The sequence below is a fragment of the Elgaria multicarinata genome, chromosome 7 (genome assembly GCF_023053635.1).
Source record: "Elgaria multicarinata webbii isolate HBS135686 ecotype San Diego chromosome 7, rElgMul1.1.pri, whole genome shotgun sequence".
Taxonomy (NCBI): domain Eukaryota; kingdom Metazoa; phylum Chordata; class Lepidosauria; order Squamata; family Anguidae; genus Elgaria; species Elgaria multicarinata.
The window spans coordinates 85,631,745-85,657,676 of record NC_086177.1 but is presented as its reverse complement, the minus strand read 5'-3'; the positions used below and the strand labels follow the sequence as shown (position 1 = coordinate 85,657,676).

Below are 25,932 nucleotides of genomic sequence, written 5' to 3'. Positions count from 1 at the left end.
GCACCCCAATGCACACCGAGGCCAAAACTCTGTTATTTCTTTATCTCGTGAGTGTCGAGTTTTCAGAAGAACTGATTAACCCGAGAATGCATCTCTCTCTCTCTCTCTCTCTCTCTCTCTCTCTCTCTCTCTCTCTCTCTCTCTCTCTCTCTCTCTCTCTCTCTCTCTCTCTCTCTCTCTCTCGTGTGTGTGTGTGTGTGTGTGTGTGTGTGTGTGAGAGAGAGAGAGAGAGAGAGAGAGAGAATAGCTAGTCTTGCCTCCTCCCCTAACCATACAGTCCAACCACCCCCGTCGCCCCCTCCTCCCAGTTACGGTCGCAAGATCAGACGGGGCCTCGTTGAATGTAGGAAAATTACTGTTGGCGCATGAAGTAACTCATTAAAACGCAGATGGTGCTCGGCTCGCTCACCCGCCCTCCCGAGAATCGCAGCCCTACAGTAAAAAGCGGGACAATTAGGAACTGCCAGGCTGGAGAGCGAGCTGGGAAAGGCCGAAATCATTAAACGCCCGTCCCCCGCCTCCCGGTTTTCGGACGTTTTCCCTCCACCACCTACAAATTCATTTAGGTGCAAATAAACCCCACGGAGGTTTGCGGGGTTCTTACGAAGTAAACTAGCGCAAGATCTGGGGTAAGGAGTCAGACTCAGGGCAAGGGGGCGGCGGGAAGGGGGGCACTGCTGAGAGTTACAAGCCCCGATCGGAGCGTAAGTCAAGGGGAAATAGAGGTACGTCCCAAGAGCGGAAGTCGGACTTGGAAATTCAGAACTTTGGTTGTGCGCAGGGGAGTTACAGCCGGAGATGGAAGCAAACCCAGGCTAGATCTACACTGCTGCTTTATAGCGGCATTGAAGTGCAGTGATAACTGTTGGGGCACAGTCCACATTCCGTATAGGGCTTTCATAGGGCCTGTTCAGAAGGCACTTTAAACCTGCTGGTTAAGGCTTTTGGTTCAGCAACAGGGTTCAAGGTGTCCTGTGTGATGCGTTTTGCTAAACCCTGCTCACTCACTAACCAAGGTCGGACAGAAGCAGGGTTAGCGGCTCTAACTGTGGCTCAAAGTGTTGTGTGCAACAGCACGGATTGTGGTTAGTGCTAACCCCAGAGAACCAAAGTTTCGCTCACCACAGAGCCTGAAGTGTTGTCAGAACAGGCCCATGGTGTTATTCTCTCTTCCGCATTGGTAATGATTTGACACTAAGGCCACAGCTAGACCTAAGGTTTATCCTGGGATCATCCAGGGTTTGCCCCTGCCTGAGTACTGGATCCCCTGTGTGTCACCTAGATGAACAGGTTTGACCCCTGGACGATCCAGGGATAAACCTTAGGTCTAGCTATGGCCTAGGTGTAGATCTGTCAGCAGACTCTTGAAGCATGCCGGCTCTCCAAAGGCATTTCCTTGGTGGTAACACGTCTGTTGCACCATCTAAGTAATAAAGTAGTAAAGGAGAAAGCAACAATGGTTTATACGGAGCATTCTCTTCCCCCCCACTTCGCAATGTGCTTCAGATTGCAGCCTCAGGTCTCATGTAGGTTACTCAAGTTCTGGGGTGAATACTATCGGAGCTACTCTTGCCTAGTAAGTGGGGATCGCAGCCTCGGATAACCATCTTATTGACCTAAGACTTTACAGGCAAGAGTTAGATCTCGGTCGCTTTGGCTTCATCGGAGTTCACAACCAACCGACAAGGTCGAACCTAGCATGGTGAATATGTTCGGGCTGGGGTCGTTAAAGATTGGAGACTTCAACAAAAGGCTCAGGAAAAGGCGTATTGAGGATCAGGAAGGACCATCCCACGTCGGACGACGCTTAAAAAAGAAAGAAAGGAAAGCGCCTTTGAATCCCCGCCTCCCCTTTTGTTTGTAACAGGCGCAAAGGTGGTTAAATACACTGGGGAAGAGAAACGGACTGTATGTTGGCTGCGTTTTACACACGGAGCAACAACGCCTCTTTTAGTACCGCTTCAAATCGTGTCATGTGTGAATGTTACGAACCCGGGACTTCCTGCGAAAGAGAAAGCTAGAGTTTTAACTGGCATGTTCAGACGAAAGACCGATTTAAGGTAAAGCAGAATCGTATTCCTTTTCCTATTCCGGTTTACTCGGGGATGAGCCCCCCTGGTTTTAGGGGAACCTACTATCCTAGGGAGTGTGTACCTAAGTATTGCAAGACTTAAGCTTTATGTGGGAAAACTGCCATCAGGCTGGTGTTACGTTCACACTGGAGACACCGAGACTTTAAGTAAAAAAAAAAAAAAAAGGCCGGAAAAGATTTTAGAAACAGATTTTCGAGATGAAAGCCAGTGTAGTGTAGTGGTGACTAGTCCCCGCTCAGCCATGAATCTCACTGGGCGACTTTGGGCCTAACCTACCTCACTGGGTTGTTGTCAGGATAAAACAGAGGAAGAAACGAACCATGTCCACCGCCTTGAGTTCCTTTGCAGGAGGAAAGAAGCGGGTTATGAATGTCATAGGCCACAGCTAGACCTAAGGTTTATCCTGGGATCATCCAGGGTTCACCCCTGCTTGAGCACTGGATCCCCTGTGTGTCACCTAGGTGAACAGGTTTGACCCCTGGACGATCCAGGGATAAACCTTAGGTCTAGCTATGGCAATAGTCAATGAATAAAGAGAACCCCGTTTCGAAATGGGTGGTGTGGCTTTCAGCCCTGGACAAACTGAAACCAGCAGAAAAGTAAGGCTGAGCTGCGTCTCCCGCTTGTTTTGGGGGGTCATCTTGCGCGCGCTCGGGGGAGGCGTTTTTAGAAGTGGGGGGGGCGTCCCCGGTTGCACCCGTGGCCAGGGCTGGGCCCGACCGTCCTTCCTTGTTTCCTGCAGCCGCTGAGGCCTGCGGTTCCCTCCGGACGCGCCTCCTCCTCCTCCTCCTCCTCCCCTCGGGGGCAGCGCGTGGATGCGAAGCGGCAGGGGTGCGAGGTGCGGGTGGATCCGGCGCTGCGGCCGGGCGAGCGTGGCAGCCCTTCCCGGCCGCGCCTTCTCCTCCCGGGGCCGTGTTGTGGTTGTCGAAAGGCGCATGATGAAACCCAAGCTGGGAAGTATTTTAATGGGAAAGCAGGGAATTCGCCTCGCTTAATTATTCGGTGACCTTGTATTCGATTTGTTTGAGACCCCCATATAAAAACCCTAATGCAGACCAGACGGCCGGGCCCGGGGAGCCCCGCAGACGGTTCCAATCTGCGCTGCTTCGCCCAGCAGAGGGGCAGAAAGCCGGGTGGGAAAGGAAGGAAGGAGGGAAGGAACAGCTTCGGCTTCTCCCCACACCTTGAGCCGGATCGTCGCCTCTCGTTTGGCTGCACGGAAAGCCTGCCGGGGCTGGGGCGCTCACGCTGGTCTGATCCGAAGCACGCTTTACTCGGGAGTCGGCCCCTCTGGGCGGGTTGAACGGGACCGCCTCCCAAGGAAGGGCGCAGCTTTCAACGGCAACCCTCAAAGTCAGGCCACTGGACTCGGTAGCCCCCCCCCCCCCCGCCCTCTCGGCATGTTTTAGGATCCGGCTGCTGGCAAATTTGTTCCCAAACCAACCTGGCGTGAACCGTCCCGATTTTCAACCAGCCTCTCGGGGCTTCGCGGATGGGGGGGGGGGGGGGGGCGGGGTTTCCTGACCGTCGAAGATTTTTCCTGCCTTCGGTAGGGCTTGAATCCAAGGGAAGAGGGTTAGCGGGATCCGAGCGTAACTGGCCTGGGTTAGTTCGAGGGCTACTCCCAAGTCACAGGGGCGACTGTTTGTAGGTCTCTCCGCCAAAATGTATCCAGATTTGGGGGCCGGGGGGGGCAAGGGAAGCCCCCTCCCATGTTTCTTTCCTTTTTTAAAAGAAGGAGAAGAAGAAGAAGAAGAAGAAGAAGAAGAAGAAGAAGAAGAAGAAGAAGAAGAAGAAGAAGAAGAAGAAGAAGAAGAAGAAGAAGAAGAAAGGCATGGTTATTGGAGCGTGCTCTCTGGTCGACTGAATCCATCACAACACAAGCCAACTATTTTGTTATTTTTTAAATACGATTTGTAAGCCGCCTTGGTAGGATGTGGATCCTGGAAAGCGGCATATAAATGATTAAAATCAACAAATCTCAATTTTCATGTCACTCTCCTGGGGCTCGGACGTGGAAGGTGTTGAGGCATGGGGCATGAGAGAAGCTAAAAGCACCCAGGCAAAGCGTGGCTCTCCCATGGGTGCTCCAGTAACGGTGGTTCGGGCGTCAGGCAAGCTGCCTATGCAGTAGCATGGTCGCCGGCGGCTATTACGACTTCGATTTGGAGGCTTTGGGGGGGCGGATCTACACTACTGCTTTTAAAGTGCTTTAAAGTGCTTTAAAGTGCTTTAAAGCGCTTTGAAACCTGTATATGCAGTGTGTCCTGGACCCCAACAGTTGTCAAAACTGTTATAAAGCGCTTTAAAGCAGTAGTGTAGGACTCCTGAGTCCTCTGTGGGTGGCATCCTCAGGCCACGAGGCAAAATGTCCTTCACCTGTATCTCCTCCGCTGTATAGAAAATTACCTCCCCCTTCCTGAGATCAGTTTATCAATAAACGAAATCCTTTACAGTCTGATCCTCGGTACAGCTTCCTCCCAAATAAGTGGCCATAATTCTATACCTCTGCCCATTTATCCGGGAGTAAGCCCCGTTGAAATAAACACGGCTTACTTCGTCCATTCGTCCTCCTCGCAGCCCCCGGTGGATTCTTCGAAGCACGGATTTCCCGGTCGATTTCCCTGCCTCTGCGAAGGGGAAAGCAGCTGTACAGGCCAGCTGGAATAATCTGAACTGATCGATCACTTTCGTCTCCCTTCCTTCCTACCTTGGTTTCTCCCATTTTATGCTTGTAAATATATATATTCCCCCCACCCTCAAGACTGTTAGGAGGAGGATGGCACCTCTACTGAGCTTCGTGGCTGAGAGGGGATTTGAACCCCTGGTCCAACCAAGGCTTTATCCATTAGTACACTCTTCTGACTGTGGAAAGGCGGACCTGTGTTCATGATATTATTATTATTATTATTATTATTATTATTATTATTATTATTATTATTTATTCCGATCCTCCTCAAGGGAACTCCAGGGAATACTTGGTTTCTCACCCACCATATTTAGTCCTTGCAGCAGCTTTCCACAACCAGGTGCCTACGAGATGTGTTGGACTACACCTCCTACCATCTTCTGTCAGCGTGGCCAATAAGCCACATCTGGAGAGCACCAAGCTGAGGAGGCGAGGTGACCTTACAACAACCCTGTGAGATAGGCCAGGCCAGTCTTCTCCAGCTGGCAATCTCCAGATGTGTTGGACTACAACTCCTATTATCCCATGCTAACCTTGGCAGCGTCCGGGGATAGTGGGTGCTGTGACCCAACGCATCTGAAAGGCACCAGATCTGGGAAATGGTTAGGGTTCGGCTGAGAGAGAGAACCTGCTCCTCCAGTAATCACTTTCAGACAGAGTGAGGATTCGAACCCGTGTCTTTTGTTCTGAAACTATCACTCGAGTCTATCATAGGCATCAATCCATGCTGGCTCCAAGTATGCCTCTAGGACTTTCCAGTGGACGAAGGCCTCCCCCACCCCCGAGTTCTCCGCATCACCACAGTGAAGCCAGGGAAAATCCAGTTCCAAGAATAATTCTTCTGAGCAGTTCGTTCCTCTGTTTACTCGGAAGTAAGGGCACTGGGTTCAACAGGACTGTAAGCTATTTACACACCCTAAATCTTTGCACCCTCAGCTTACAAGTACTTGCTATATTGCATTTAAGAGTCCCCAAAACTGGAGGTTGTTGTAATCGGATTTTTCTCTTTTAAAGCTCATGCTTCATTTAAAGTCCCCCCTCCTCCTTCTACTTATTTTTAAAAACTTTGCTAGCTTGAAAAATAATACGACCCACATTTGAATTAGGCAAACCTTTCAGCTTTTTAGAAGTCCGAAAACCTTATTCACCATAAAAACGCTTCAACCTAAAGGCACATTGTCCAGTCTCAGCAATGTCAACGAACTGATTTCAGTGGGAATTCGAAGTAAGCAGGCGGAGGAGCAAGCGGAATCATTCGGATTTCAAGCTCAGCTACCCGCGAAGCTTGAAACCGGAAATCTTCAGAAATGCGGCATTTTAAGGCTGCAATCTTATGCACGCTTATTTGGGCGCCAACCGATCCCACTGTATTCAGGGGGACCATATTCCCTCTGTACATCCACGAATGTACCAGCGCAGCGCGATCCTCAGCATACTGACTCAGAAGGCACACTGAATTCAGGAGGTCTTATTCGTTCATGATCGTATTTCCGTTTGCAGCCTTAGGGCGCAATCCTATGCCTGGTTAGGCAGAAAAAAAGTCCTACAACTCCCAGCATCCCCCAGCCAGCCACGTTGGCCAAGGAATGCTGGGCGTTGTAGGACTTTTCTCTGCCTAAATATGCATAGGATTGCTTCCTACGTGGGTTTCAATCCCGATATTCCATTGGATCAATTGGCTTGAGGATCAGGCGGATCCTTCCAAATCTATCCACCTAACCAATATTCGCACTGTTAAAGATCTGGCACATAAACGGCTTTGATTGTTGGATCGATTTGGTTTTCCCAGACGCTCGAAATTATAGTCTGTTTCGCCCTATTGGATGAAAAATAGGACTGCTCTGTAATTAAATGTCCCAGACCCATTGACTGACACCACCCTCCCCATTTTTACCAACGGGTGAGTGAAATTATGGGGTTGCATCCAACGTTAGCCGCTCTTAGAGTAGACCCATTGAAATGAATGGGATTTAAGTTAGACTAACACTGGATGCAACCCAGGCGGTGGGTCTTGGAGATTTGATGGAGAGCACCTCTCTCTCCTCCTCCCCCCAATAATTCCAGCAGTGGCTGGACGTGGAGGGGCCTTTGCAACAAAAGCAAAACAAAGTCAAGAGGAGGCTCGTAAAATCTCCCCCGTTATGGACTGAGTCTAATCGAGGCTACGCTTCCAGAGAGCCGCCGCTCCTGGTTGCTTTAACCACACACACAAGGGCTGAGAGAAGTAAATCCAGTCTATAACAGCCTCCACCCGTCTGCCCCCTCCTCATTTGTTGCGATGGGGCTCCGTCAAGAAAAATGTTCGTGGCCCCGAGTCGTTTCTCTCTCCTCTCCCGGTCTTCCTTGTTGGCACTTTCAGCCTTGGCTCCTTAGAGCTGAGCTCCAACCATCACCAAAGCGAACTGACATTTCCAGAAAGCTGCTTTGCCCGGGGTGAGGGTGGGGGGCTGGAGCAGGTTTGCTCTGTCGGCAAAGCAGCTTTCTTGAAATTAGCGAGATAGTAGGAGGAAGACGGCACTGGTTTAGACTCTGGATGTAATAGTCTTGCACACACACACACACACAACACTCCTTAGAAGGGAATCTGTGCACTTCAAAATGTGCTAAGGCAGCCCTGCTGAGTTTGGGGGGCTGCCTGCTCATTCTGCTGAGTGGGAGGCAAGGGCCTATGCCCCAAAGTCCTGCCCTGGCAGCACCACACAAAGATAAATGCCCAAAGTCAATCCAGTCTGTGAATGTCTCCATTAGTCTGTCCCTCTCAGCGGAGGCTGGTGGCTCCGATGTCAGTGGGATGGTGAATCCTGTCTGGGTTGCAGGCAAAATCACTCGGAACTCTAAAGGAGCTCTCCAAGGTGCTGAACCTAAGCTTCAACATCTTAGATAGCTCTGACTGGTTCTGACTGTCATCCAGAGCAGATTCACCGCCCCACTGACATTGGGGCCACCAACCTCCACTGGTCCCTCCTCCCTTGGTTTGGATAGAGAGGGCAGGGAAGAAACCGGCCAGAGTTTGGGGCTGACAAGGAGGTCAGGTGGGGACTCTTTCATTTTGTTAAAGGAACCCAGCGCTCCAAAGAGAAGCAACTTATTGGAGTCGATCAGGCAGCATTATCTAGGAAGAAGGATTCTGGACTGCACCACTTTCACATGGCAGGTGGGAAGGAATCTTTTTATTTTTTTAAAAAAATGCTTAAAATATGATTTATTTATTTGTAAAAATCAACAACAACACACCTCTTCCTGCATGTAGTAAAACAGCACCATGGCCCTCTTCCTGACCTGGTAGATCTCTACAAGCAGGGAGTTGTTACATTGGGGAGCATTCAAAAATCCAACTCCCTCCACCTCGAGGCATACAGCCCAAATTCTGCCACCTCAGTTTGCTTCTTTTGTGCAGTTCTCGGCTCAGTGAGACCTTCTTCCAGGGTTTCCATGGGAGATGATTGGGGGGGGGGGCAAAGAGAAGGCAATGCCCCCTCCTGCAGCTCATCATGGGTTATACATCCCAAGAGCTTATTGTAATAAAAAGAAAACCAAGCTTCAGTCTAACAAGCTCTAACAAACGCTGTTGGACTTCCCTGTAAACATTGACAGGATTTGGGTGCATGTGTGGGCCTAGGTACTAGTGACCTGTTGCCAGGGGCAGATTACTTCCTTTAAAAGTAACCCCCCCTTCTGTGTTTAGAGATGGTGGTTGTTTTAATAAATCGGCTGTTATGGTCCATCCAAAGGCAGGCCCTACCATTAGGCAGATGGAGGCCTCAAGCAGCCAATGCGGGGTGGGGGTGGGGGGATGGAAGAACAGCACACTGATCGTCATGTGCTGTCATGGGGGTGGGGAGAGAAAAGTTTGTGGGATTCTCTTCTCCTGGTCCCATATATGCACCATAACTTGGGGATGGAAGGGGGCAGTGTCATTTGTCACTCAACCTCAGGCAGCAAAGTAACTTAGGCGGCCCTCTTATGAGGAATAAAAAAGAATCGGACCTAGAATCACTTTTTTTCTCCCCCTCCCCCCCCATTACAACCGGATCCTTAGCATTTTTACTCCAAAGAACAGAAATGACTACTTGTAATCTCTAGGATAGGGACTGGTGGGAATTGATGTCCCAAAAAGGTGAAGAGGAGGACTGGTCTAGTGGTTTGAGGTTGGACTTGACTTGCATGCAAGGCTGTTTTGGATTGGGGTGTTTATTTCTTTGTTGGTTGAGATTGTGGTCAGGATTGCTTGAGGGAGGGAAGAGAGAAGTCCCCTCCCCTCCCTGCCGCCTGGTCCTCCCAAGCACAGTGAGCTTCTAATAATCCCACTGCACAGCGTTTCTTAAAAATCTGACCGGCTCCAGTAATAATAATGATAATGGGTTTTGTGCAATGTTAGTCTAACTGAAGTCGCATTCATTTCAATGAGTCTACTTTAAGTACGATTAGGATTGGATACAATCTATTAATAATAATGATGGGTTGGATCCAGAATTAGTCATACTTAAAGTAGACCCATTCAAATCAATAGGAACCTAAGGCATGACCCATTTATTTCAATGAGTTAGTCCCACGTAGATTAGACCTGTTGAAATAAATGAGGTTTAAGATAGTCCCATTCATTTCAATGGGTCTACTCTGTGTAGGACTAGCTTGGGGCAATGCCCTTAGTCGGTGTAGACTCTTTGAAATAAATGCGTCCTACATAGAGTAGGCTCATTGAAATGGATGAGACTTAAGTTAGTCCCATTTATTTCAATGGGTCTACTGTACGTAGAACTAACGCGGGATACTGCTCTAAATCGAGATCCAATAATAACAAATAATAAAAGTAATCAAATGAAATCCCTCCCGGGGGGAGCGGAAGAAAAGGCCACCCACGGCGAAAAGGCCCGGCCTGCGTGGCGCTCGCCTTTCCCCGGGCTGCCGGAGAGCCCTGCCTGTCACGGCTGTTACTGTGCAGGCCGCGAGTGTTTCTTGGCCTGTCACCAGGAGGAGGTGGACCCCGACGGGACTGCCCGGCGCTTGAGCAGAGCGAGGAGGCTTTTGAAGAAGGGCCTCCCCGCCCAGCCGCCCAGGGTCTCCTCGCTCCTTGAGCTTCAATGCAGCTTGACAAGAGAGTGGAGAGGAGGCGGAGGCGAGCAGCTCTCGCCCGTCGCCTGGAAGGCGGAGGGTGGGAGGGAGAGAGACGGAGAGCTTTTCAGGGAGGTAAAACCTTGAGGACTGGGGACGTAGCATTCCGCCACCAGGGGGAACGTGGCTTGAATGGATCCCATCCGAAGGAGACGGTAGGCAAAACAGAGCAAAAGCCGCAACCTTTCACTTTCCAAATGGATGACTAAGGGCGCGATCCTATGCATGCCTTAGATCCCATGCATGCTTAGACAGAAAAAAAGCCCTACATCTCCCAGCATGCTCCAGAGTTGTGGAGCTTTTTAAGAATGTCTAAACATGCATAGGGTCACGCCCTTAACATTCACTCATTGTTGTACTCCGAAGAGAGGGCTGCTTGCACCTATCTGCACAAGCGAAAGGGCCGAAGATTAACAGCGCAATCCTATGTATGGCTACTCAGAAGTAAGGTCCCCTGACTTTCCTTGAAGCTTTATTTCCAGGTAACTTTGTACAGGGCTGAAACCTCCTCCCCCCCCCATTTTTTTTTTTTTTAATGAAGACTGAAAAATCAGGGAGGGCCTCGGAATATTCTCCATAAAGTCGAGTGCTCTCTCCGCTCCCTTGACTTTTTCTAATAAGGCAGTTTGGAGCAGTTTCATTCTGCCTTGATTTCTTCTGGGAAAATTCGCACGATCTCGGGGGTATCGCTTTGCCCTCCCCTGCTCGCTCTTCCGTGAACTCCAAACTTGTCTTTGAGCTGGAAACCAGCAGAGACCGTACAAGGAAAGGGAGTTTAAAGAAAAAACCCCGGGTGCCAAATATCACCCTGGAAATTTCCAAGATCCGCAAGGGAGGCAGGAATCACCTAGAGCTCCTATCCTCACAGTGGTTCCCTATGACTTAAATTGAACTGAATGACACTTTACTGACCATTTATTTGTCGCCTCTGAGTTGGATGCAGACTTAGTCACACTTAAAGTAGACCAAATGAAATACTCAAGATATTAGTAAGTTTGGCTCCAACCGTATATTTGAATACTCAGGAACACTCTGTTCTTAGGCGGTAGTCCTATATACCAAGGAGTAAAGCCTATTGAACTCAGTGGAGCTTGCTTCTGAGTAGACATAGCTAGGGTTGCATTGCTAAACTCCAGTATCACGCTTATCTGCTAAACATAGTGGGATTTACTTCAGATTCTTGTATAGGATCAGAGGGTGTATGCTGTGTGCAGCCTAAAGGGATTCAGATTGCAAGTGTAAGTGCTTCACAGATTGCAGCCTTGATGTAGTTTTGAAAATAAGATTCGGAAAGTATCTCCTCTAGGGCGTTGAGATTCGTTTAAAATTCTAATTCTTTCCACGGAAAGGATGGGTCACAGCTAGGGTGACCATACGGAAAGGAGGACAGGGTTCCTGTACCTTTAACAGGTATAGAAAAGGGAATTTCAGCAGGTGTCATTTGTATGCATGCAACACCTTTTGTATCTGGTCAAAAGGGCAGAGCTCCTGCAGCTTTAACTGTTGTGATGAGGGAATTTTACCAGGTGCTGCATGCATTCTGCCCAAGGGCCTCTACTTCCCTTGCTCGGCTTCGTCCATTTTCGTCTGCTGCCCCTTACGCCTGGAACGCTCTTCCAGAACATTTGAGAACTACAAGTTCAACCACAGCTTTTAAAGCTCAACTAAAAACTTTTCTTTTTCCTAAAGCTTTTAAAACTTGATGTTGTGCAGACTTCTACTGTTACTTTCTACTGTTAGTTTTTCCCTACCCTGTGCCTGCTTACCCTTCCCTGTACCTGTTGGCATTCTCTTCCCCTCCTTATTGTTTTACTATGATTTTATTAGATTGTAAGCCTATGCGGCAGAGTCTTGCTATTTACTGTTTTACTCTGTACAGCACCATGTACATTGATGGTGCTATATAAATAAATAATAATAATAATAATACAAATGACACCTGCTGAAATTCCCTTTTCTATACAACTGTTAAAGATACGGTTACCCTAGTCAGAGCTTTTAAGTCAAAATTCTCCAGAATACACTTCCTTGGAAGTAAGTTCTGCTGCCTCCAGTGGGACTAGAAAGTCCAAAACCCACAGCTGGTGATACCTTTATTAGCAATATGCTAAAAAAGTGTGCAAGCTTTCGAGTTCCCCAAAATTCTTCATCAGGCCAGGTAAATGCGTTTCTCAAGGAAGCTAGGCCTGCAGTGATGGGGTTTTTTTTGTTTCGTTTTTGTTTTTTGGAGGTGGTGGAGTTAGCGCAGGATAAAGAAAAGTGCTGGTTCAAACCCGTGCTTCTGGACCTGTTCAGGAGGCCTGGCTGTGATCGTACACGATTAGGAGGAAATCATATGGATGTTTACTCTGAAGCAAGTTCTACCGAGCCCAGTGGGACTTACTTCTGAATGAAGACGCGTGGGGTTGGAGAGGAGAACCCTTTAGGTGGCAGTCTTATGCCTGACTTACTTGTGAGTAAGCTGCATTCAATTCAGCAGGAATTACTTCCGAGTAGACCTGCATAGGCTGCATGCCAGTGCGTGCCTCCTCCCTCACTTGCTTGTAAGTTAAGGTCCAACTGAAATCAATGGAACATAATTTTGCATTAAGGAAGCAAGCAAGGTCTCTTTCTCTCTCGCTCCCCCCACTCCATGTAGGGCGGGTGGGAATCGTATTGCGGTTCAGGGCTGAGCGATATTTCCACTTATGAATAAGCAGAGTGAGAGAGGGGAAACCCACTGTCCGAAAACACCACGGCCACTTTGGGGAACCCGTCCCCCAATCCCAGTTTAATTTAAGGCGCTAGACCTGAGTGGGTTTCAGTGGTCTTCACCGCAGTGCTGAGCCACGGGCGATCCTCAGCACCTTTCTTTGTTCAGAAACAAGTCCCGGGATCTTCAGTGGGGACTTACTCCTGAGTAAGTGCGTGCGCGACCCCCTCAGTAGAAGCGCAGAGAGCCACAAGGCAGCTATGGACGCCTAGTGGTTGGAGCGGGGAGGCAGTGAGGGCCAAAGCAGACATTTGCCCCGGATTGGGACGCTAGGGGTAAAGGTGCTTTAAGACCTGGATGCCCCTGCGTCTACTTGAGAGTAAATATGAAAGCAAAGGGGGGGGGAAGTAATGCTTGTTTATTGAGGTAATCTCTGCTTTGGCCCTTAGGCGATAACTTTATTAGGACGGACCAAAACGTCACAAAAGATTGTGCAAGTGTTCGAGTTCTCTAAAACTCTTTGTCAGGCTGGATGGGATAAGAGATGCGGAAGACACGGAAAAATCCCAAAAAATAACGCCAGATCTTGCGGCCAAGAGGTCTGCAGTATCTCAGCGAGGCGGTCTTTTTTCTCTTTTTCTTTTATGTTCATTTCTGACACATTATTTTTTTTTAAGAGCTCCCTCTTTTCCCGCTTCTTCCCGTCGCCTCATCAACTTGGTCAGTAAACCACGTCAAAAGCCCGATAAGAATTGGCTGATTCTTTTATCATTCTTATAGCGCTCCGTGGTGTGTGTTTTATAAGTCGTTTCCTTCATTTATGGATTCATCCGGGATTCTTAGGTTACGGAGGGAGGGAGGGAGAGAAATCGCGTTTATCTGATCGGATTCAGAGCAGCTTCTTAAATAACCCATATCTCCTTGGCATTTGGGACGGGCCAAAGAGGTTCTGGCATTGATTCTGAGGAGCTCGTATTGAATTTATTTATTTCTGGGTTCCTGATACGGCTGCCCTTTGGAATCCCCTGTCAGAAATGGTGAACTTTCTTGACCGTCCATTGTGACATGCCAAAGGGGGGTGGATTAATCAGGATGGATGGAGCCAGCCAGGGGCAGAAGTCAAAATGGTTGGATCTTCCTTTCGGTGATTAAATGTGTGTGTGGTGGGTGTTGACCTTTTTCATAGTCATGCTTTGAAGGAAAGGAAAGAAAGAGAAAAAGTTCTTTAAAATTAGAAGGACAGTAGAAAAGCAAAAGAACATCAAATCCATTTTTTTTTTTAAATGAAGAGAAACTTTCCTTGGGTCTTACTTGGGCTCCACTTCACCCTCAAACAAACCCGCATAAGGTTTTCAGTTTTAAGGATTTGTGAATTTACTAAATTGGCCAGCAAATTAACAACTTTTTTTTTTTTTTTTTTTAAAGGAAACTCTAGTAGGATCTGGGTGACGCAAATGAGACTTTCAGGATTAGTCCGGTAGCAGTCAGAGGAAAGAAAACGAGGGGTTTACACCCATCCAGCACTTAGTAGTCTGGAAGTCAGGTTGGCATTCTTCTAGATGTAGGCACACTGGCTTGGGAGTGGCATTTTATTTCGATGTTCATTCGAAGCAGGTTCCATCGACCCCATTGGCCTGTGTTTCCAGTTAATCGCCCCATGGCTTCTCCATGTGCACCTGCAGCCCAGTTTAAGGCCCATTCATGTCCAATTTCTGATGGCTGGAATGAGGCGCTGAAGCACAAGAAGGACGCAGACAAGCTGGAGCGTGTTCAGAGGAGGGCAACCAGGATGATCAGAGGTCTGGAAACAAAGCCCTATGAAGAGAGACTGAAAGAACTGGGCATGTTTAGCCTGGAGAAGAGAAGATTGAGGGGAGACAGGATAGCACTCTTCAAATACTTAAAAGGATGTCACACAGAGGAGGGCCAGGATCTCTTCTCGATCCTCCCAGAGTGCAGGACACGGAATAACGGGCTCAAGTTAAAGGAAGCCAGATTCCAGCTGGACATCAGGAAAAACTTCCTGACTGTTAGAGCAGTACGACAATGGAATCAATTACCTAGGGAGGTTGTGGACTCTCCCACATTAGAGGCATTCAAGAGGCAGCTGGACAACCATCTGTCAGGGATGCTTTAGCGTGGATTCCTGCATTGAGCAGGGGGTTGGACTCGATGGCCTTGTAGGCCCCTTCCAACTCTGCTATTCTATGATTCTATGATCTGGACGACAAGCCATTTGAGAGCCAAGCCTCGCTAGAACCACTGCCATTTACGCCCACCATCAGAAGGGAGAAGGCACGGTGGAACTATCCGAATCCTCCTTCCTTGCTCCAGTCCTATTTTCACACATGGGAAAGAAACACTTAAGGAAAAGACACAGATATGCCAGTCAGTGGCCGTGGGAATCCTCCTCCAAGTAGTCCTCAAATCGAAAGCCATCTTGCAGCTCCCAGAAATTCCAAATAAATCTAGATCTCTAGGGCCATCTCTAAACGCCACCCCACCCAGATTCATTAGATTTTCCTCTCTTCTCAAGAGTTCATGCAGATGATCAAACGACCTCCCCACCACCAGCGAACGCTCTCATACTGCAGGGTAACCAGGGCCCGGCAAAGCTGGTAGTAGGCCCTGGCCAGATGGGAAATGTAGGCCCCATTTCAAACTGCTCATTAAGTATTTTTTAATCAGTTCTAGATACATATGAACTAGAACGATTTATAAAAAAGGTAATGGCAAGCACTTTTATTCAAGATGTATATAAGACATCACTTCTTCACATTCAGAAATGCTTTACGGGCTTTTCTTTGGGCAAATTCATCAACAACAACAGAGAAATCAAGCAACTTTGCCCAGGAGGCCTCGGAATAGGCCCCCTCAAAATCGTAGGCCCGTGCCAACTGGCCCCACTGCCCCCGCCCCCCAGCACAGCCCTGGGGATAACTTGCTCGTCTGTATCATCCTGTCAAACAGTAAGAACTCGTCTGCCATGTTGGAATCCTGCCATTCCTCCGGAGGGCCGAAGGCGGTGCTCCTCTGTACGCGTGTGGATTTGTGTTTAATCTCGTTTCTGTTCTAAAATGGTTATAAGGCCGGGAGGAGGGAGGAGGCCGCCTTGAGTTGCGAGGTCTTTCTTCTCCTCGCTCCCCCAGGACGGTGGGCGAAGTAGTGAGAGCGAGTGCTCAACGGTACGGTATGGGAATAAATTCCATTGGATTCCATTGGATTGACTTGTGTGTAAAGATGTGTAGGGTCGTCCCCAGGGTCCAATCCACGGGTTGTCCCAGTTTCCACTCCTAACCCACAAACACAATCGCCTTGCCGAGCCAGACCAGTTTCTGACACCGTGGGTCCCAGATGCCCCTGGCAAGCCCTCAGGCAAGACGTCAGTGACTGCCAACCCTGTAGATTGTCCCCCGATCCTAGTATTCAGAGGGATATTGGCTTGGTTTCCATGCGGCAGCTCCGTTTAGTTGCCAATGGTAGGTGAATTTGTTGTTTCAAAGCAGTGGTGAACGTGAGCAGGGAGAGGCCATTAGGGATACGACTGAGCATTGGTGAAGGATTAAGGGCCCAATCCTAGGCATGTTTCCATAGAAACAAATCCTACAATTCCCAGCATGGCTGCCTGTGGAATGCTGGGAGTTGTAGGACACTTTTCTGTCTAAACATGTCTAGGATTGTGCGTTAAAATAACCTTCCCCAATCTGTTGCCCTCCAGCTGCCTTGGATTGGAAATCCTATCAGTGTGATGGGAATTGCAGTCCAACGCAATTTCAGGGCAACAGATTGGGGGAAGGCTGGATTAAGACCATAAACCTTGGCCTTAATGTCACATTTTGATCCCTCCCCCCAAATAAATAAATAATCGGGCTGTTTTCTCAGGAGCTTGTAAAGTCAGTGCTTAATTTCAAGAAAAGAGAGAGAGAGAACACACCTAAGTGGTGGTAGTGCTCTTGTTGTTTCTTCTTATATGTATTTCACTAGTATCTCTGTATCTTTAAGAAAGAAGGGGCATGGCTTAATAAGGGGAGGGAGAACTGAACGGATGTGGTTACTGCAGAAGAGCAGCCTACGGTTGTAAGCATTTGGACTTTAAGGTTGCATCTGCACAGGATTAAGGCCGGTCCTAATTCGATTGGTTCCCCCATCGACTTTTTCTAAATGAGACTTGATTCCAAATAAGTGTGTTTAGGGCTACAGTTGCACAGCGTTTGCACACTTCTTTGGTGGTGCAGTTTTATGGGGCCAGACAGTCCCTCCAGAACCTTACCAGTGATTGCAGTTCTGCTAAAATTTAATGCTGCTTATAAGTAACCATGCTTAGAAAGAGCAGTGCAATCCTATGTGTGCCTGCTCAGAAGTAAGTCCCCCTGCGTTCACTGGGACTTACTCCCAGGTAAATGGGTATAGGATTGTAGCCCGAATCTCAGCCGATCCTAAATGGGTTTCCTCATTTCCCCTTAACAAGGGAAACATGTTTGGGATGTGGATGTGAGGAAGGCCAGGGTCTTTCCAAGCAGACCCGCGAAAGCACCATTAATTTCAAGGGAACCTCCTTCCAAGTATATGTGCTAAGTGCTGAAGTGCCAATGTATTTCAAAATATCATTTATTTTGACAGTGGTGCCTCGCTTCACCAAGCTTGCCCAGAGCCATCTCACCAGGGACTGCAGGTTTAAAAATTAAAATAAAACCAGGAGTAAGGGATAGCAACCCTTTCTGCAGGCTCAGAGGCACCATATGTGTCAGTATTACTTAATGCGCTCTGGGAATGAGAGAGGCAGTAGGATCTCCCTGTATGACTACTGGCTGAAATAGGTCTCCTTTCTTTCTGGGACAAATTTCAGGTTAGGGTTTTTTGTTTAAATAACTCTCTGAATGATGTGAAATGGCATATTTCTCCCTACTTAGCTAGTGCTCTTTCACGTATGTATACTCTGGCAATAGCCAATGTGCCCTCCTGAGGGTAGGATTCATTTGTTTCTGGCTAACTGCCACCTCGGGTTGCCAATCCATTTTCTTCCTGGCAGAGCCAATGTGTATATTTAGCAGCTCTGTGGGACACACACCTATGATAGGCTCCCTCCATGCTCCTCTTCACTGAGATTGAGGGATGGCAAGAGTTTCACGGTTGGATTTCATGATGCCACTGTTTCAAAGCTCAGGTGTCAATTCAGCAGCAGCAGAAGAAAAAATGGCAAAACCTGTACTGTGTCACAGTGGTGCTACTAGGGCTAGACTGGGGCCAAACTCTAGGGCCCCACAGCCCAGGGGCCCTTCAAATTACCCCCCAGAGAGTGGCAGGTGATAAAGGCATCAGAAGCAAACTCCATTTTATTCCTGTAGTCATGATGTTGCTACGACTTAAGTGAGTTCAAAATACAAAACTAAATATATTCTGTGTTTTTGTTGTTGGCAAACAGTGTTGTTTGCTGTTGTACATTGCATGTTTATATGGACTATGTTAATTCTATATACTTAAATATATCATTTTGATCTGGACATGAGAACTCCCTTTCTTATTCCACAATAGCCCCAGTCAATGGAAATTTTATTTTAACCGCCTGCTCCTATGCATATTTATCTTAGAAGCAAGTCATACTGAGTTCAATGGAACTTACTCCAAAGTAATTTCCCCTTGGCTTGTAGTCTCAGATATTGCTCCACAGGTGGATTTCTTTCGTTTTGTATGCACGTGGTGCAAAAGAAGACTAAAGAACTAAAGGTGTGTTATATCTTGGGTTCTACAAAGGCTGGAAACTTTTTTCTTTTTAAAGGAAAGCTAGAACTCTTGTGGTTATGCCCCATCAGGAGGAGGGGGTTGTCAGCTGCACCCTCTTGATCCCCACCCCAGTAATTTTCCTTGTAAAGATATAGATGTACACCTGTTACATGGAAATAATGTAATTGGTGTGGGTCAACCTTCCCCATCATCTCCATGCACACTGGAGCATAAGTGGAAAGAAGGTAGTTTGGGAATAGAGAGGTGTATGTTTCAGTTCCTTATTCATACAGCTTCTGTATGGTATAGGCAGTGGAGGCTGGTGGCTCCGATGTCAGTGGAGCAGTAAATCCGCTCCATTTTTCAGTCAGAACTCTAAAGGCATTATAGGGCAAGCAACATGATCTCGGGCCAAACTTTCTCTTTTGGCTCCACCCATTTTACAGGATTGTTGCGAGGATAAAATGGGGGGGTGTTAGAAGATGGACAGCATATGAAAGCAATAAATAGTGCAATCCTATGCATTTTTATTCAGAAGTAAGTCCCACTATGCTCAGTAGACCCTTACTTACAGAGAATCATGTTTAGGATTACAGCCTAAATGAGCAAGGAAAGAACTGGCAATTGGAACCACCTTCAGTGCAATGAAATGTGTGGATCTGGTCATCAGCTCTACACAAATTAACTCCTCTTGGAATTCAGTGGGATTCATGTAGGAGCACAAACTAAAGCTGCAATCCTATAAACACCTTTCTGGAAGTAAGTCTCATTGAACTGAAGTCAACATACGTAAGATTGCTCTGAAAATGCAAGATTTCTGCCACATTTTGCAACAGATACACACACCTAAGCTGAGCTACTGTGTCGAAGGACAGCATGCACACATTCCAAATTGAAACCGGTTCTCTCCCCCCCCCCCTGCCCCCAATCCTCCACTACAGGAGATCAGGAGGAATACACTAAGAACATCCAGCTATCAAGAGTGTCCTTGTACGTGCCAGATTTCCATGAGCTGAGAACCCTAAAGGCAAATCCCTCCTCTGTGTGGCCTGTTTTGACTCAATGTTTGTAAGGTGGTCCTTTGTTCAGCGCAGTGCAAAAGCCTCCATAGGCTTAGTAATACTGTGGCTGAAATCCTGTCTGCAGTTACCCAGAAGCAAGACCCATTGAACTCCTCAATAACAATGATTGGCTGTAAAACTAGAATTTTGCACACACTTGAGAGAGTATTTCTGCATGCACACGTGGAGAAGCCTGCTGTACATTCTTTCCTTGTGTTGATTCCAAAGATCAAAAGGGCCCTAAGGATGAAATTCACAGCCCCATGGATTGCAGAGGGTGGTATCTAATGTGAGTTCTACCTAGAGTAGAACCATTGAAATGAATTGGACTTAAATTAGACTAACATTGGATATAACCCAGAATTCTTAATTCAGGGCTGGAGACTGTGGCCTGAGTTGGTGAAGAGTTACTACTCCTAGCATCCCTCACCATTGGCCAGATTAGCTGGGGCTGATCAGAAGTGGAATGAACAATATTTGGAGAGTCACCACAATTTCCCCAGCTGGGTCTTAACTGATTTGAAGGGGCAGGGATGCTGGATTATCCCCCCACCCACCCCAATCTTCTGAGAGGAACAGCCAATGAGAAGACTCTGGAGTGGTCACCAGTGAGGGAGGAAGCAGCAGCCAGGCACCTCTCCACCATGCCTGGGTCCAGCTCCAGCTGAGAGCCCCCTCCCTCCTGCTACCAACTGTCTCTGAAGAGGCCACCAGTGAGGGAGGAAGCAGCAGCCAGGCACCTCTCCACTGTGCCTGGGTCCAGCTCCAGCTGAGAGCCCCCTCCCTCCTGCTACCAACTATCTCTGCAGAGGCCACCAGTGAGGGAGGAAGCAGCAGCCAGTCACCTCTCCACTGTGCCTGGGCCCAGCTCCAGCTGAGAGCCCCCTCCCTCCTGCTACCAACTGTCACTGCAGAGGCCACCAGTGACAGAGGAAGCAGCAGCCAGGCACCTCTCCACTGTGCCTGGGTCCAGCTCCAGCTGAGAGCCCCCTCCCTCCTGCTACCAACTGTCTCCGCAGAGACCACCAGTGAGGGAGGAAGCAGCAGCCAGGCACCTCTCCACCATGCCTGGGTCCAGCTCCAGCTGAGAGCCCCCTCCCTCCTGCTACCAACTATCTCTGCAGAGGCCACCAGTGAGGGAGGAAGCAGCAGCCGGGCACCTCTCCACCATGCCTGGGTCCAGCTCCAGCTGAGAGCCCCCTCCCTCCTGCTACCAACTGTCTCTGCAGAGGCCATCAGTGAGGGAGGAAGCAGCAGCCGGGCACCTCTCCACCGTGCCTGGGTCCAGCTCCAGCTGAGAGCCCCCTCTCTCCTGCTACCAACTATCTCTGCAGAGGCCACCAGTGAGGGAGGAAGCAGCAGCCAGGCACCTCTCCACCGTGCCTGGGCCCAGCTCCAGCTGAGAGCCCCCTCCCTCCTGCTACCAACTGTCTCTGCAGAGGCCACCAGTGAGGGAGGAAGCAGCAGCCGGGCACCTCTCCACCGTGCCTGGCTCCAGCTCCAGCTGAGAGCCCCCTCCCTCCTGCTACCAACTGTCACTGCAGAGGCCACCAGTGAGGGAGGAAGCAGCAGCCAGGCAGCTCTCCACTGTGCCTGGGTCCAGCTCCAGCTGAGAGCCCCCTCCCTCCTGCTGTCACCTGTAACTGCTGAACTTTCCAACTAAGATTGTAGTGCCTGAATTTGCTTTCCTTTCCCCCCTCCTCCTCCTCCCTCCCAATCCCCTTTCCTTTTGTGTCATGTCTTTTAGATTGTAAGCCTGTGGGCAGGGACTGTCAAGAAATACTTTTGTAAGCCGCCATGAGAGCCTTTTTTGGCTGAATGGCGGCATAAAAATGCTTAAATAAATAAGTATGTTTAATTCTCTCGATTTGAGGTCTTGGTTCCCATCAATCATGCTTCCATGTTTTCCCCCACCTCTGTCTTCCCAAGACCTTTCAACCAGACCTCTTAGCTTGCGAAACACACCGTTTAGGAATACTAGTAGGAACCTTCGCCATCCATAAATAACTGCGGCTCTTGCATCCGTTTCAGTCTTTCTCAGCTTGAACTGCAGCGTAAGCTCCGTGGTGACACTTTTACAATCGAAATATATACAGATTTTTACTAGCTCTTGGGGGAAACCCAGAGGCTGGGTGGAATTTTCGTATTTGCTGGCTTGTAAACTTTATTATTATTATTATTATTGGAAAGCAGCTAAGGGGATGGGGAATCTGGTTTACTTTTCGTGACCTATGCTGTGTGCACTGAATGTGTCAAAAAAAGAAATCCAGGTTTGTCTCAGGGTACACATGCAATCCCCTCCTCAACTCACAAATACTCAGTCAGGTTTTCTAAAAACAATGAAAAAGAGAGGAGCTAATAATAGCCAAAGTGTTGGATCTTCAGCACTGTGGATCTACTCTTGAGAGTATTTTACTGATGTTTGAGGGGACAGCAAGGTTTCATCTAGCCAACACCAACCCCCCTTGGGTCGCACTGGACTACTGGGAGAAGGATCTGAAGCATAATGCAAGGAAAATTAAGGTGCAATCCTATGCAGGATTAGGCAGAAAAAGGGCCTACAACCCCCCATTGATGCCCCATTCATTTCAATGGTTCTACTCTAAGTAGGATTAACATTAGATACCACTCTCTGCAATCGACTTCATGGGGCTGCAGATTTGATGGTTTGTCTGGAATCAACACAACCAAAGAATTTACAGCAGGCCCCTCCACTTCTTCATGTAGAAATACTCTCTCAAGTGGATGCAAAATTCTAGTTTTACAGCCAAGATCCTATGCCATGATTCAGGAGCAAGTCCTGCTGAGTTCGAGTTCAATGGCTTTTGCTTCTGAGTAAATGTAGGCAGGATTTTAGCCACAGAGACGCTGGGAGTTGTAGGCCTTTTTCTTGCCTAAATGTGCATAGGATTGCGCCTTTAAGAGCTTCTTACACCCTTGTTGGCATGGAAATAAAAGACAACAGTTTATGATAACCTTGGCAGGAACTACACTACTGCTTTAAAATGGTTTCAAACAGTAGTGACAACTGTTGGGGCCCAGGACACACTCCAGATTCAGTTTTCAAAATGTCATATCCTGCTTAGTGTAGATCTAGCCCTTAACTTTCAAAGTAAGGGGGTTGAGGTTAAAGCGTGTTAAAACACTTCACCCAAACCAGTATGGGGCTCGTCCAGATGTTATTGATTGATTTACAATATTTATATACTGCTTCCCATTCAAAATTTCAGAGCGGTGTACAACATAAAATTCAATAAAAACAAAACAAAAAATTTAAAAGCAAAATGAAAGGTGTTGTTGGACTGCAGCTTGCATTACTCATAGCCAGCAGTGAGGAATCATGGGAGTTGACAGTGGGCTGGACCAATACAGTGCCATCTACAGTTAAGCGAATGGATCCGAAGCCATCAATTTCAAGAATAAGTCCCGCTGACTTAGAACGGAATCTAGAGGGCCGTCTTTGGGAATCGTGTTTAGGGCATGGTACAGTCAGTAGAGGCTGGTGGCTCCAATTGCGGTGGGGCTATCAATCCATTTCAGTCAGAAGCAGCCAGAACTCTAAAGGGGCTATCCAAGGTGCTGAACTCGTTGGGGGAGCGTTCAGCACCTTGGATAGCTACTTTAGAGTTCTGGCTGCTTCTGAATGAAACCCAGAATGGATTTACAGCCCTGCCGAAATGGGTGCCACCAGCCTCTACTGGTTACAGCTCATTTTTGAGCCGCCTCCCCTCCTTTCTCCCTGGTGCAAGGGAGGGTGTCTGGGCTGCTGAAGAGGTCAAATGCACCGCCCCCTCCCCACCCACCACAGTCCCATGGACGTCCCCCTCCCCTTAATAAGTGGTGAAACTGACTGCAATTATGCGTTTTATCTTGCAGACGATCTTTCGCCCAGCGCTTTAAGGAGACAGAAGTATTTGTTTGATGTATCGACCCTCTCAGACAGCGAGGAGCTGGTGGGAGCGGAGCTGCGGCTCTTTCGCAAAGCCCCTGGCGATCATTTCTCCAAGGCTCAGACAGGCCTGGCCCATTTGCAGGTCTCGCCCTGCCTTTCGGGACGCCTCTTGGACTCCAGGACCCTGGACCTGCAGGAGGCGGCGTCTGCCCGGGCCGGTGGCGACTGGGAGGTGTTTGACGTGTGGCAAGCTTTGCAGCCTCATCAGCTTTGGAAGCAGCAGCAGCAGCGGCAACTTTGCGTGGAGTTGCGCGCCGTCGGGGGGACTCGAACTCAGCCACAGCTGTTGGACCTGCGCAGTCTGGGCCTGGGGCGAGGCGCCCGGCCGCAGACGGAGAAAGCGCTGCTGGTGGTTTTCACCAAGTCGCGGCGGAAGAATCTCTTCGCCGAGTTGCGCCAAGAGTTGGGAGCGCAGCAGCAGCCGCCGCCCCCGCCGAGCGCGCATGCGCCCTCCCCGGATTCGACGGCCGGCGCCCAGCTGCGCTTGCCGGGCCGCCGGATGAGGCGCACGGCTTATAACAGCCGCCACGGCAAGCGGCACGGCAAGAAAGCCCGGCTGCGCTGCAGCAAGAAAGCCCTGCACGTGAACTTCAAAGAGCTGGGCTGGGACGACTGGATTATCGCCCCGCTGGAGTACGAAGCCCACCACTGCGAGGGCGTGTGCGACTTCCCGCTGCGCTCGCACCTGGAGCCCACCAACCACGCCATCATCCAGACCCTCATGAACTCCATGGACCCGGGCTCCACGCCGCCCAGCTGCTGCGTGCCCACCAAGCTCACGCCCATCAGCATCCTGTACACGGACGCGGGCAATAACGTCGTGTACAAGCAGTACGAGGATATGGTGGTCGAGTCCTGCGGGTGCAGGTAGCCCCGCACCTCCCCGGCTCCCCCTGGAGGGGAAAAAGCAAGCAGCGGCGGCGCCGTCGCCAGGGAACTTGAGGGAGAGCGCGCGCGGGCCGGGCCGAGGCTGGCCCTGCCGGGAGAGGGGCGCGGAGGGGGCGCTCGGCGGAGCGGACGCGTCGGGGAAGCCCTCCAGGAAGGAGGCTGGGAGAGGGAGAGCGCGCGCGCGCGCGAGCGTCCTGTCCTAGGATTCCACGCGGGGAGGCGCCAGGCGGCCGGCCAGAAGTGCGCCTGCGCGCCCTGGGCTGTCACTCGGCCTGCAAAGTTCACGTTCCACCTCTTGGTTGAAGGTTCCTCTTCGCGAGAGCGAGCGGGAAGGGCGAAGCCTCCAGTGGCGGCTGGTGGCTCCGATTTCAGTGGGGCTGCGGTCATGGATAGCTCCTTTAGAGGTCTGACCTATTTTGAGTGAAACCCAGAGCGGATTCTCAGCCCCAATGAAATCGGAGCCACCAGCTGCCACTAGGAGTCTCGTGTCCTCTGTGCCCATTGAAAAACCAGCAAGCCACAATCGTGGATAGTTCCTTTAGAGTTCTGAGTGAAACCCAGATGGAATCACAGCCCCACTGAAATTGGAGCCACCAGCCTTCACTAGGAGCTGAGTGACCCCCCCACCCCATCCGCAAAGCCATCTTTCGTGGCAAAAGCTGGGAGAAGAAGCCACATGTGTGTCCAAAGCCTTATCACGGAATAGCCAGCCAGCCACAATGGGCTCCCCATCCCCTTGTGTTTGGCATCAGGAGAGGAGAGTTTCAAGGCAGCTAGGGCACCCTCTCGTTTGAGAAAGGAAGCGCATAGGAAGATAAAAAAACTGCATTATACTGAGTCAGTCCATCTAGCCCAGTATTGTCCACACTGACTGGCAGTGGCTCTCCAGAGTTTCAGGCAGGAATTCTTTCCTAGTCCTACTGGAGATGCCAGGTATCGAACCTGGGACCTTCTGCATGCAAAGTATGTGCTATGGCCCCTCCCTCCCTAGCACTGTTCTTAAGATGATAGATCAGAGATTCCAGCCCTTCTCAAGGAGCGGTTGGAAGGAGAGAAGTGAGACTTTTCACATAGGAGTTGCCAGAAGCCAGAAAAGGCAGAAGTTGATGGGCACTTTTACAAGTGATACTTAGGATGGTGTATGTATCCCACCCACCCTGCTCCTCAAGAGTAGCTTAGGGCAGCTTCCCCCAAACTGGTGCCTCCAGATCTGTTGGACTACAACCCATAGAGCATGGCAGGCAGGGAAATGCTGGGAGTTAGGCCAACGCATCTGGAGGGCACCAGGTTGGGGAAGTGTGTCGTAGGATGTACAATCAGTTTTTAAAACGGGCCTCTGCTGCTTTCCATCCTGCACGAGTGGCACATATGTGTGCACAAATTGCGTGGAAGGGGACCCCGGAGGCATTGGTCTTCTGGGTGGTAGTTCAGCCAGTTCTTGTGCCTGCCCAAGGCGGAGGAAGGTGGGGGCTGCAAAGTCCACCAGGACAATAAGACAGGAGGCTGAACTCCCTGGGGACTGCCCTGAAAAAGGGAGGCAGGAATGGAGAGGATGCAAAATGCTTCCCTTGAGAGGGTTCTACCCTTAAAGGTGGCCTAAAAATAATTTAAAATGCTTGTTTAGACAGAAAAAAAAATCCTGCAACTTCCAACATTTCCCAGCCATCATGACTGACATGGAAATCCTGGATTGTGTAGGACTCTAAACATGCATAGGATTGCCC

General features: G+C 49.4%; 1 protein-coding gene across 1 annotated transcript in view; it reads left to right on the top strand.

Moving 5' to 3' along the window:
- GDF6 (growth differentiation factor 6) overlaps window positions 1–24,263 on the top strand; it is a 28,722-nt gene extending 4,459 nt beyond the window's left edge. Inside the window, exon 2 of the mRNA XM_063130970.1 lies at window positions 23,245–24,263. Coding sequence (XP_062987040.1) covers window positions 23,245–24,191 — 947 coding nt within the window. The 3' untranslated portion in view covers window positions 24,192–24,263. The remainder of the gene's footprint in view (window positions 1–23,244) is intronic.
- Window positions 24,264–25,932: the final 1,669 nt, after the last annotated feature.